Below are 13,427 nucleotides of genomic sequence, written 5' to 3'. Positions count from 1 at the left end.
GCAATCGTCCTTCTTGTCCGAACTCCGCGGGGAAAATGGGCCGAGGCCCAGCCTTCGGCTTCCACTTCTGGCTGTTTGAATCCCGCGGGGTTACCCTCCCCTCCCCTCCCCTCCCCTCCCCTCCCCTCCCCTCCCCTCCCCTCCCCTCCCCTCCCCTCCCCTCCCCTCCCCTCCCCTCCCCCTCGACACCAGGGCCCAGTCAACAGGTATCTTAGCATGACAATGGGGAAAATTCCACAGAGGGAAAAGGGAAAGAACCAACCCCCAACATTATCCACCCCAAATTTTCTCCTACCATCATGCTACATCAAATTAAAATCTTCAAATTATAGACATCCATACAGTTACAGATACAGGCACAGTATTGTAGGTAGTTCACCCTAAAACAAGGTCTCCTTGGGGTATGCATCGGGTCTCTCCATCCCTTTGCATGATGCACCAGGTGCAACCTGGCCCTTGAGCAAAAACCACCTCACGAATTGCATTGTCTTTGCTGGATGCAGAGTTCACCCAAACAATTTTTCCTAGCATACCTCTCATGTGCACCATTGGAACCTTGTGCCCGTCTGGTGTTCTCAAGGGCTCAGACTGGGCAGGGCCTGCTCGAATAGTGGAACCTCGGGTGTTCACTAACCATGTGGCCTTTGGTAGATTAATCTCCCAGTTCTTGAAAGTCCCCCCACCCAGTGCCTTCAAGGTGGTTTTAAGCAATCCATTGCACCGTTCCACTTTCCCAGCGGCTGGTGCGTGATAAGGAATGTGGTACACCCGCTCGATGCCGTGTTCTCTGGCCCAGGTGTTTATGAGGCTGTTCTTGAAATGAGTCCCATTGCCTGACTCAATTCTCTCAGAGGTACCATGTCTCCAAAGGACTTGCTTTTCCAGGCCCAGGATGGTGTTGCGGGCGGTGGCACGAGGCACAGGGTAGGTCTCCAACCATCCAGTGGTGGCTTCCACCATGGTCAGCACATAGCGCTTGCCTTGGTGTGTCTGAGGCAGTGTGATGTAATCAATCTGCCAGGCCTCCCCATACTTATATTTGGACCACCGCCCCCCATACCAGAGGGGCTTCACTCGCTTGGCTTGCCTGATGGCAGCACACGTCTCACAGTCATGGATAACCTGGGAAATACTGTCCATGGTGAGATCCACCCCTCGGTCTCGTGCCCACTTATAGGTAGCATCTCTGCCTTGATGACCTGAGGCATCGTGGGCCCATCGAGCCAGGAACAATTCTCCCTTATGTTGCCAGTCTAAGTCTATCTGTGACACCTCTATCCTTGCAGCCTGATCTACTTGCTCATTGTGTCGGTGCTCCTCATTAGCCCGACTCTTGGGGACATGGGCATCTACATAACGGACTTTTACGGGTAGCTTCTCTACCTGAGTGGCAATGTCTTTCCACTCATCAGCAGCCCAGATTGGTTTTCCCCTACGTTGCCAGTTAGCTTTTTTCCATCTTTCCAGCCAACCCCACAGAGCATTGGCTACCATCCATGAATCAGTGAAAAGGTAAAGCTTTGGCCACTTCTCTCTTTCAGCAATGTCCAGGGCCAGCTGAATGGCTTTGAGTTCAGCAAGTTGACTTGATCCACCTTCTCCTTCAGTAGCTTGTGCAACTTGTCGTGTGGGGCTCCATACGGCTGCTTTCCACTTCCGGTTCATCCCCACGATGCGACAGGAACCGTCAGTGAAAAGAGCGTAGTGAGTTTCATCTGCTGGCAGTTGGTTGTATGGCGGGGCTTCATCAGCCCGGGTCACTTGTTCTTGCTCCTCTTCATCGGCAAGACCAAAATTTTCACCTTCTGGCCAGTTTGTAATTATTTCCAAAATCCCAGGGCGATTTGGGTTTCCAATACGGGCGCGCTGTGTGATGAGGGTGATCCACTTGCTCCATGTGGCATCGGTGGCGTGGTGGGTAGAGGGGACCTTCCCTTTAAACATCCACCCCAGCACTGGTAGTCGGGGAGCCAGGAGGAGCTGTGCTTCTGTGCCAATCACCTCTGAGGCAGCTTGAACTCCTTCATAAGCAGCCAAGATCTCCTTCTCTGTTGGGGTGTAGTTGGCTTCAGACCCTCTGTAACTTCGGCTCCAGAATCCCAGAGGTCGGCCTCGGGTCTCACCAGGTACCTTCTGCCAAAGGCTCCAGGACAAGCCCTTGTTCCCGGCTGCAGAGTAGAGCACATTCTTCACCTCTGGTCCTGTCCTGACTGGGCCGAGGGCTACCGCATGAGCAATCTCCTGCTTGATCTGGGCAAAGGCTTGCTACTGCTCAGGGCCCCAGTGGAATTCATTCTTCCGGGTGACCAGGTAGAGAGGGCTGATGATCTGGCTGTACTCAGGAATGTGCATTCTCCAAAAGCCTATGGCACCTAGGAAAGCTTGTGTTTCCTTCTTGTTGGTTGGTGGAGACGTCGCGGTGATCTTATTGATGACCTCAGTGGGGATTTGGCGCCGCCCATCTTGCCACTTTACTCCCAGGAACTGGATCTCTCGGGCAGGACCTTTGACTTTGCTCCTCTTGATGGCAAAACCAGCTCCCAGCAGAATTTGGATGATCTTCTCTCCTTTCTCAAATACTTCCATTGCCCTGTTCCTCCACACAATGATGTCATCAATGTATTGCAGATGTTCTGGAGCTTCACCCTTTTCCAGTGCAGCCTGGATCAGTCCATGGCAGATGGTGGGGCTGTGTTTCCACCCCTGGGGCAGTCGGTTCCAGGTGTACTGCACGCCCCTCCAGGTGAAAGCAAACGGAGACCTGCACTCTGCTGCCAGAGGAATGGAGAAAAATGCATTGGCAATGTCAATGGTGGCGTACCACTTTGCTGCCTTGGACTCCAGCTCGTACTGGAGTTCCAGCATGTCCGGCACGGCAGCGTTCAGCGGTGGAGTCACTTCATTCAATGCATGATAGTCCACAGTCAATCTCCATTCTCTGTCAGACTTGCGCACAGGCCAGATGGGGCTGTTGAAGGGTGAGTGGGTTTTGCTGACCACCCCTTGGCCCTCCAGCTCACGGATCATCTTGTGGATGGGGATCATGGCATCTCGATTTGTCCCGTACTGCTGGTGGTGCACTGTCGAGGTGACAATTGGCACTTGCTGCTCCTTCACCTTCAGGAGTCCCACTGCAGATGGGTTCTCTGGCAGTCCAAGCAAGGTGTTCAATTGCTTAATGTTTTCTCCCTCTACAGCAGCTATTTCAAAAGCCCACCTGAGTCCCTTTGGGTCTTTGTAATAGCCATTCCTGAGGAAGTCTATGCCAAGAATACACGGTGCCTCTGGGCCAGTCACAATTGGATGCTTCTGCCACTCCTTCCCAGTCAGGCTCACCTCAGCCTCCAGCAAAGTCAATTCCTGTGATCCCCCCGCCACCCCAGCAATAGAAACAGGCTCTTCCCCCACATGTTCTGATGGTATTAGGGTGCACTGTGAACCAGTATCAACTAATGCCCTATGTTTTTATGGCTCTGATGTGCCAGGCCATCGGATCCACACCATCCAAAAGACCCGGTTTTCCCGTGCCTCTCCCTGGCTAGAGGCAGGGCCCCTCTAGCACTGGTTATTATTTCCTTCCTGGGCATACATATTGGAAGTTCCCTCAAGGGGATCTGACAAATCATCCTCCCTTTTGTGGTACCCTGCATCTTGGTTATGGGAAGTTGAGGCTACCTTCACTTTAGTGGAGCTCCCTTGGTTAGTGTTTCCCTCCCTGAGTTGACGCACCGGTGCTGCCAGGGCAGAAGTGGGTTTCCTATCCCATCTTCTCATGTCTTCCCCATGGTCATGCAGAAAGAACCACAGGTCAGCTCGTGGGTGTACCCTCTCTCCCTACCTGGGGGACGTTGGGCTCTAACTCTGGCATCTGTGACTCGCACTGGTGCTGCACTGACCTTCCTCATCTCCTCCCTCACCCTTCTTACTCCTCCTTAAACTCCTCTCTGAGTTCCCTAATCACGGCACAGACCTGAGCCTGCATTGGGCCATTCATTATACTCTCAAAATTTCTGAGCTTATTGGCAACAGAACCCACTGTCTCGTGGTTGGTGTCAGCATTAATGGCTGCAATGAATGTGGTGTATTGAGATGGCCCCAGGTGTGCCAGATTCCACAACATCTGCCCTGTGCACCTGACCTTGTCGGGGTCATTGTCATGTTGTCCACTCCTCCCAAAGAGTATCTCCAGTACTGCCACTTCTCTCAGCTGTTGGATCCCCTCCTCAGCGGTCTTCCAGCGCATTCTATGGTGGTGCTCCTGCATTCTCTCTCTATGGACAAACCTCTCTCTTACACTCATTAAAAGCCGCTCCCAGAGGGAAAGGGGGCCTGGTTCCCTTACGAATACGTGATCCACACCTGAGTCCTGGGTCAGGGGTCCCAAATTCCTTGCCTCAGTACCATCCAGCTGCACACCTGTACCCATAAGGTCCCAGACCTGCACTAACCACGTTGTAAAAGCCTCACGGCCCCTTCGTACAACGTCTTTACGCAGATTACGGAGACTCTCGTATGACAGGGACTCTGTGACGATCTCAACCTCTGGCTCCCCTGCTGGTTGTGAGGACCCTGTTTTCTGATCCTTATAATCCAGGTGCTTTGTTTTCACCTTAGACTTTCTAGTTTCCATGGGGGCAACTGCTGCTGGTTGTGAGTGCCCTTGCAGTTCAGCTGGAACCTGGAGAGATGTAACATTTGTGGGTTCCACTGCTGCACCATCAGGTCCTCCCTCTTTAAGGCAGGGGGAGTTTCTCAAGAGCTGGGGAAAGGTACTCCTTCAGCATTTGGCCCATCTCCTTCACTAGAAACCCCACCCACTCTGGGTGGTTCCTTTCTGAGGTGAGCTCTGGGGCAGAGTCAGGCTCAGGGGCAACATCCTTAACCTCTGGGGCAGAATCCTTAGTCTCTGGGGCAGGGGCAGGGTCAGGGTCAGGCTCTGGGGCAGAATCCTTAGTCTCTGGGGCAGAGCCAGGCTGTGGGGCAGAATCCCTATTTCTTGGGGGACGTATCAGGGTTGTCATCCAAGTCATTCTCCCCTCATCTCGGAATGTTAAATAGAACAGGTTTACAAGGCCTATTAGCAATGTCAGCCACTGTATGATATCATTACTACTTACAAGAGATTTGAACCCATCAAAAGCTGGTGGAACAGACCCAAAAAACTGTGTAAGGGGTTGGAACAAAATTTTTCCTGGTGTCATATCCTCATAGTATGTACCATTATTAATGTAACCCCAAAACCATACAGTTAGAGTGTGATAGCCCTGAATCCATGTGCCCACCTTCCAGAGGAAGTTAAAAATCCATGAATTTCTCACGTTATCAGCCCACAAAATGAACTGGATAATACTTACAGCAGCCTGAGTTATAGGACCCATGTTCAAGTAAGGGATTGCAAATGGGAGAGATAAAGCTGTGGCCACATGGAGCCCAAACCACGGTAAGCTGGACAACATGATGCCATCTAACACAAAACTGAGGTAACTCAAGAACTGTTATTCCTTTTTCACCCTTTCCTCTCAATGCCCTTGGGCCTCATGTTGGGCGGCCAAAATCTGTCCTGGTTTGAAAGACAGGTGTTTGCTGAGGAAAGCAGAAGCCTCCCTTTGAACTGAAAAATGTGATCCTTCCTTCCGACAGATTATTATGATTTTGAAATTAAGGGAGTTCTCAGGCAAAGATATGGGGGTAGGAATAACAGTTCTTTACTAGTATATGTAACAAGACAAACAAGAACAACAACAGCTATGAAATTACCCACAAACAGAACAGTAACTCAGTCCCAGTCCCTTTCTGGCTGCAGGCACCTTTTCCCTGAGCTGCAGTTCCCTGCTGCTGGGCAGGTCCCGCAGAGCTGCAGGAGGACTGGGGGTGATGGCAGCGCTGTCCCAGGTGAGGGAGAGAGATGGAGAGAGCCCTCCGCTCACGGCGTCGGTCCCGGAGGATGGCTCCTGACGCTGGGATGGCAGGGATCGGACAGAGGCGGCAATCGTCCTTCTTGTCCGAACTCCGCGGGGGAAATGGGCCGAGGCCCAGCCTTCGGCTTCCACTTCTGGCAGTTTGAATCTCGCAGGGTTACCCTCTCCCCTCCCCTCCCCTCCCCTCCCCTCCCCTCCCCTCCCCTCCCCTCCCCTCCCCTCCCCTCCCCTCCCCTCCCCTCCCCTCCCCTCCCCTCCCCTCCCCTCCCCTCCCCTCCCCTCCCCTCCCCTCTCCCTTGACACCAGGGCCCAGTCAACAGGTATCTTAGCATGACAATGGGGAAAATTCCACAGAGGGAAAAGGGAAAGAACCAACCCCCAACACAAACTCAGACCCTGCATAGGCTGCATCCATTTGGAAGTTTCCATGACCATGATTGCAATTTCAAAAGGAATTTCTATAGCAGGATGTTTCCCTATTTCCCCCAAAGCAAAATCAGGTCATGACCAACAATCTCCTATGGATCTGAAAGGTTTCAGCTGAAAATCTGCCCCAAGGACAGGTCTTTTCACTTTACTGGGCAAGAGAAATGAGTGGGAATATTTCTAATTTCCAGAAAAATGCATAATTTTTTTCTGCAAATTGTGACATGAGAAACACTGCATGGAGATAAAAGGCATGTGCAGGATGGAGAGGAATGCTTCCTTTTCCTGCACTGCACTTCCAGGGTCCCAAGGTCCCACTGCAGCTCCTCCCACTCAAGACTTCACAATGGAGGAATTCTCACTGCACCACCACAGCACACTCCCAGTGACTGCACTCCAGGAGAGTCCACTGAGCCCATCAAGGAGTGAAACAAATTTAAAGAAATTCTTAAAGGAATGGTTTTTAATAAACCGTGCAAAATGTCACGTCCAAGTCCAGATTCCAATAGTCATTTTAGGAGAAACATGCCCTGTACCTCCCTGCATGTTCAGACTTCGTCTCTTTGATGCTGCGGCTTGATCTTGGCCTGGAGAAAATGGAAAACACAAGAACATATCAGGAGGGAGAAAGAAAAAGGAGGGAAGAGTTGTAGCATGACAGCAGGCAAACCTTTCTAGCTTGGTCACTCTGATGAAGGAGAAAATGCAACACATCAAGCCAACAAGATGCAAAGCTCATTAATTGTCCTTAAGCATTCAGTTGCTGCAGTCACTGGCCAGAGCTGGCCAGGCTACAGCTGAAATATAACAGTCTTTCCTCAGCATACATCATAACTCCCCAATTCTGCTGTCTTTTCTTTTGGAGCCAAGGGGCTCCTACAGCCTCCCTCAAGCAGCAAGAGCTGCCAAACTGAGACACGAGTCTGCAGGGAGGGCAGCTACTTTGGTTCTGCTGACAAAGCTTGGCTTTGCCTGCTTGTGGCTGTCACTGGTACCAGTCTTGTGCTACATGTGGTCCAAACACGGCAGTATCCTGAGAAGGATATTCCACCTCATGGCTGTCTCAAGAAGGAAAAGCCTTTTTCCAACTCAACTGCTAGGCAAGGGTATTCACATTGCACTTTCAATGCACTACCAAAGCTTTCCAGTTGGAATGACATTTTTGTGACTCCTTCATTATTGCTGTCCTTCAGATAAGCTACATTGACAGCTACATTTTCTCACATATATTCAAGCCAATATCTTCCCATCAGGTACAACACTATAACTCTTCTGTACATCCTTACTCTCCCTGTTTTAATCCCAGACCTAAATATTAAACATTGATAGGATTTTACATCTATACCCGGAAAATATAGCTGGGTTCTCATTTCACAGCGCCGTCCCAGGCACAGAGAAATTATGCCTGACATTTACAGAAGCAGCACGTAAAGACAGAGACACCCCTCCAGCATCCAATATTTGGCCAAACAGAGTTTTCCGGTGCTGAAGTTGACAGTCAAGGATCACAGTATTCAAAGATCTGCAGGATCCAGAGCCACGCAATACAGCTCCCAAATGACACCACAAACATTACAGAGGGAATCAATACCAAGCCCAGCAGAGGACCCATCTTCAGATGCTTTTAAGCCCTGCCTCCTCTTCCCCACCACCACCACCTCTGCTCTTGGGACACATGGTGTGGGGTTTAACATGGAGCTGGATCATCACAGATGGGCCAAATGGTGAATACACAGAGGTTTGCCTAAATACATGGGAGAGAGCTGACTGTGCAAAGGAACCTCACAAGATGGCAAGAGGGAGCTGAATTGCAGAGTGGAGCAGCAGACAACTTGGCTTACCTCATCTCCTGGGACTCTTGGACATCCAGCTGCACAGAGCTGTGCAGAGACCCTGCAGCACTGCCAACACGGGGACTGACTGCCTTGGGTATAGGGGGGATCAAAGGCAGTCCCAATGACCCCTTCTTCATATCCCCACCTCTGGGATACAGCAAGGATGCCTGGAAAGAGTGGTACAAAGTGCTGAGATGAAGCATTCAGCCCTTCCTCACTGATGGCTGAAGACATTTAGCCATGCTTTTAACTGGGACCTGGCAGGAAAAGACCAGTCAAACTGCTGGAGTAGCTTGGCCTAGCATGGGGAATGAAAAGGCAAGTGGTGAGGGGGTGCTCATGCCCTGGACTTGCCAACTCTCTCCTTGGGCTCAGTTCACTGCAAGTGTGGCTATGATCCCAGCTGGAATCCACATGTTTGGTATCAAGTTGTTCTGCGGTGCCACAGCCTCCACTGGCCTTTTGAATGGTATGGGAACAGGTTCAGATCACTGTTCTCTCCCTGCCCCTTAGGCACCTCACAGCCAGTGCTGATCTCCAGCTAAGTCCCCACAAAGCCATTCTGCAGGATGTCAGAACCTGCTTTTCTCAAACCCCTCAATTCTTCTGCTGCTGCCCTTCCCTCTTACAGTTGCCCAGCAGCCTTTCAGCCCAGAAGCTGCTGAGCTCTCGCGATGCTCCGTGCTCTCCAGCTCCCACACCTCCATCATCTCAGGCTCACTGGCATTTAGGAAGTTCAGCAGAGCTCCCTGCCCTGCTGCTCTCTGGAAGGTCTCTGCCTGCCCAAATTTCTCCAGGGCCCCCATGCCATGGCCAGGAAGGGAGGTGGAGGCAGTGGAGACAGATGAACGCCCTTCCTCAGTATCCCATCATTTCTGGCACAACTAAAGGGCCAAATCAGGACCTGTTTGAACTGCAGTGGAAGGATTAGATCCTGTCAGGAATACATTGGGCCCTTCCTCAGCAAGGCTGGAATCAAGTACAAAAGCCTTTGATTGGACATTCTGTTTGCCAGAGCTGTTGCTCATCTGCCTCCTCCTGCACCCCATGGCAAACCCAAAACAACTGCAGGTGCTGGCCCTGCTGCAAAGGCAATCGTGGGCCTGGGCTTGGGGCTGCTCTCCCCATGGTCACCTCCCATCCCTTCTCTTTGGACAAAGCCATGCCAGAGCACACAGCTGCCCAGAAGCTGACGAAATCTAGAAATAGCATCAGAGACAGCTGTGTAGAAGGCCATGGCTGTACAACTCAAAAGCTGAGACCACCTGGAACTGACTTTGTAGCACTGCCTGTTCCAGCAAACAACTTCTTCCTTCCCAGCCAGACAGAGTTGACAGAAAAAAAACACCAAGGCTTAGACATGGTTCACAGTTACCCTTACGTTACTAAATGAAGAAGGATGGTTTCCCTTTTGGGCAACTTTTGCTGCCCTGACTTGCTTTTGGTGTTTTCTCAGCCATATGACAGAGGAAAAGCCATGACAGAACCCAGAAACCATTCAAAGACCTCTCCTGCTATTGATACATGCTGAGGATTGTGAAATCTGCACTACACACTCATTGCAAAGACAGCCTGAAGTGCAGTGTCCAGCTGAGCTCTTCCTTGGCTGAGCTGCCTCCATGGGCTTAGCCCACAGGAAAAGCTCTCAGACTCCCTCCTGTTGATGCTTTAAGTTTTAGCTTTCACTTTCCTCAGATTCTGTGCTGACTTGGTGTGGGACTCTGAACTTCGTATTAAGTGTTGGTAGGTTCTCTTCTCAGGGCAGTTAGACACAGCAATCTTTTTCCAGCTTAAGAATCAAGGACAACCATTACCTAAAAATCATAAACAATGGGAAAGCGCCGGGAGTGGACCAGAAGGATGGGACTTGGTGACCTGAAGCTGTAACTGGACAATTAACCCCTACTATATAAGTTGACCAAAGGTTATAAAAGTGTAAAAACTCATGAGCGGGATCCATCTTGGATCCCTCCTGGGTGTAGCCCGGGCCAGGCTCTTGTACTGCCCAAGGTGTATCCTTTTAAGGCCTCTTAATTATCACCTACTGTATTCCTTTAACTATGCGTGGTCTCTCTTCCAGATCAGCCTCTCTAGGAATCACTACAGTGCAGAAACTGAAAATCTATCACACAGGACTTAGCTTGGTATCCTTACCTCACTCCCTTTTCCCTCTGAACTCAGCTCCGCACTGTTTCTACTGATATCTTTGTAGCCAGTGCCATCTTTCCCTTTCTCTTCCTCTCCATTGCACATTGTGATTGGCTTGCAGGAAGGAGAGCCCTTCCGGATGGGAGGCAACGGCTTGGAGGGAAGGAGCATAGAGGGAGGTGACCCAGAAAGATTCTCGGCAATAAAGTCACCACTCAGGCCTGCAAAGTGGGAAAACAAAATGTAACAGAGGCTGCAATGTAAACCTAAAACATCAGAAGCTCCATGTTTCATGGGACACATTTCCTGGAAACTATCCTGGAAACTAGCTGCACAGGGAAACATGCACCTGACAGCAGCCACCTGAGGCAGGCCACAGGATCACACCCTGAGCCACTTCCACAGAGCTCCCAGGGGAACTCCCTGGCCTCTGGGCTGCCCTGGGACAGCAGGGAGCCCAGAGCCCTGTGCTTCCCAGCAATGGCTCAGCTGCACATGCAGCCTCCTGCTCCTCTCCCTGCCCCACAGCTCAGCAGCCCCACAGCTCCACGGGGCACTGGCAGCAGCACAGCTCATGGCAGGGGGCACCTGCAGGGCACAACTGCTCCCTGGCAATGTGCACAGGCTCTCCAGGCTGGCACAAGACCCTTCCTCCCACCAGAGAGTGGCCCAGCTCCCACCTTACCTCTGTGGGAGGCTGAGCCAGGCTCACGAGGGAAAAAGTGAGTTAGGTGAACTCCCACCTTTACAAACAATCATCTAATTGATGAGGAATACAAGGGAGTTTTGAATTAATCAGAAAATCACTTTGTGGTTTTTTGTTGTTGTTGATGTTTTTTCCATGAAACTAGCATCACTGTAATTCCTCTGAACGGTATGGAGCTGGCAAGCCAGGAGAGAGAGCTTCTACTCCTTTCCTTATGTATTACTCATTGCCCATCAAGTACTTTGGGATCCCTTTCCTTCCAAACAGTTGGCAAACCACAGTGATCACAAGTATTTGACAATTACACCTAGGAAGTAGTTGTTTTCAGATGCTAGTTTTCAGGGCCTTTGTTTCTCTAAGTCCCACTCGGTTCTGGGTTGGGTTTTCTTGGTTGCTTTTATTTCGCTTTACAACAAAGGAAGTGATGGTACAAGAACAATGGCACCCCATGTTACAAGTAAAGGAAGCTTTGCGCTCCCCATTACATATCCTCAGTATTCAAGGAGCCCAAATCTTTAGGGAACAAATTAGCTTTCAAACGTTCCACTTCTGCTCAAATACTTGTCCCGTGGGTTTTATTCCCTGCTTTCTTTCCTGCAGACACACCCAAATCCAGTATAAACAAGACCTGCATCAAAACATTTCTCATCATGGCAGTTAAAAGCAATTCAAACTTTCCTTAATGGGAATGGAAGACGGCAGATCATAAAAAGAAGAACATCCTTAAACGAATCTTTTATTTATCCATAGAGAATGTACAGGTCAATTTATGAAAGCACAACAGGTAATATTTAATGAAATTGCACATTTCTAGTCCAAAATGAATCCAGCAAAAACATCACCTTACTTACTGAGTAATACTTCTCCCTAGCTGCATTAAGCATTCCAGCTGCATATCACCCACAAAGGAGTCATTCCAAAGGGGCAAAACCCAGGATTTCTCAGAAATAACCCAGAGCAAAGGGACCTGGAAATCTCATCTGCTTTCTTCATCAGCTAATTATTTCTTCAAATTTCATTTCCCCTATCGTGACGTGCCCCAAAATGGCAAAGGAACAACAACAACAGGCTTTGATGGAGGCTTTCAACTCAAAGGCATTGGCTGGCACAGACGCACCAGAGACCGCATTTTGTCTGGCACAATTCTACTTGTCAGGGATCAGGCAAGGCAGGGACAGAGGGACAAGGCAGAAGGCATCTCCTCCCCCAGCCTCAGCCTGCAACACTGACACAGGCAGAGAGAGTCAGGCAAGAGATTTGTCATTGCGAACATTCCACAGGTGGCTCTGGGCTTGTGCTGTCATAGGACGACAAACTCAGACCCTGCATAGGCTGCATCCCTTTGGAAGTTTCCATCTCCATAACTGGAAAATTCAAAAGGACTTTCTCTCACAGAAGGTTTCCCCTCTTTCTCCCAGAGCAAAACCAGGCAATGGCTTTGATAGTCCATGACTCTCTTTTAGATGTCAAAGGTTTCAGCTCAGAATCTGCCCCAAGGAAATGTTTTCACCTTCAAGGGCAGGAGGAAGGATTGAGAGGATTTCTAATTTCCTGATAAATGCCTTCTTCTTCTCTGCTAATTCTGACATGAGAAAGACTGCATGGAGATAAAAGGTGTGTGCTGGATGGACAGGAATGTTTCCTTTTCCTGCACTGCACTTCCAGGGCCCCAAGGTCCCAATCCAGCTCTTGCCACTCAAGATTCACAATGCAGGAATTTTCACTGCACCACTGCAGCACACTCCCAGTGACTGGGCTCTGGGATAGTCCACTGAGCCCATCAAGGAATTCAAATGAGTTTAAAGAAATTTTTAAAAGAATGATTTTTAACAAAGCTTTCAAAATATCATCTCTAATTCAAGGCTCTAGTAGTAATTTTAAGACAGACATGCCCTGTACCTACCTGCATGTTCAGACTTCTTCACTCTGATGCTGCTGATTGATCGTGGCCTTAAAAAATGGAAAACACAAGAACATATGAGGAGGGAGAAAGAGAAGGGAAGGAACATGTGTAGCAATCCTTCCTTGCTTGGTGCCTCTGATGAAGGAGAAAATGCAACACATCAAGCCAACAAGATGCAAAGCTCATTAATTGTCCTTAAGCATTCAGTTGCTGCAGCCAGGCAGAGCTGGCCAAGCTCCAGCTGAAACTCAGCAGTCATTCCTCAACTTACACCATAACTCCCCAGTTCTGCTGTCTTTCCTTTTGGAGCCAAGGGGCTCCTACAGCCTCCCTCAAGCAGCAGGAGCTGCTAAGCTGAGACACGAGTCTGCAGGGAGGGCAGCTACTTTGGTTCTGCTGACAAAGCTTGACTTTGCCTGCTTGTGGCTTTCAATGGTACCAGTCTCGTGCTACATGTGGTCCGAACACGGCAGTATCCTGAGAAGGATATT

General features: G+C 50.0%; 1 protein-coding gene across 1 annotated transcript in view; it reads right to left on the bottom strand.

The window, feature by feature from the left end:
• Nucleotides 1–13,212, bottom strand: part of LOC134041996 (serine/threonine-protein kinase pim-1-like) — a gene marked incomplete at its 3' end in the record, with an annotated part of 36,333 nt that extends 23,121 nt beyond the window's left edge. Inside the window, exons 1-3 of the mRNA XM_062489069.1 lie at nt 13,208–13,212; nt 12,937–12,983; nt 10,334–10,548 (exon numbers count right to left, since the gene is read on the bottom strand). Of these exons, the coding sequence (XP_062345053.1) occupies nt 10,334–10,548; nt 12,937–12,983; nt 13,208–13,212 (267 nt within the window). The remainder of the gene's footprint in view (nt 1–10,333; nt 10,549–12,936; nt 12,984–13,207) is intronic.
• Between the last annotated feature and the right edge of the window lie 215 nt (nt 13,213–13,427).

The sequence above is a fragment of the Cinclus cinclus genome, chromosome 3 (assembly GCF_963662255.1).
Source record: "Cinclus cinclus chromosome 3, bCinCin1.1, whole genome shotgun sequence".
Taxonomy (NCBI): domain Eukaryota; kingdom Metazoa; phylum Chordata; class Aves; order Passeriformes; family Cinclidae; genus Cinclus; species Cinclus cinclus.
This window is presented reverse-complemented; position numbering and strand designations above follow the sequence as displayed.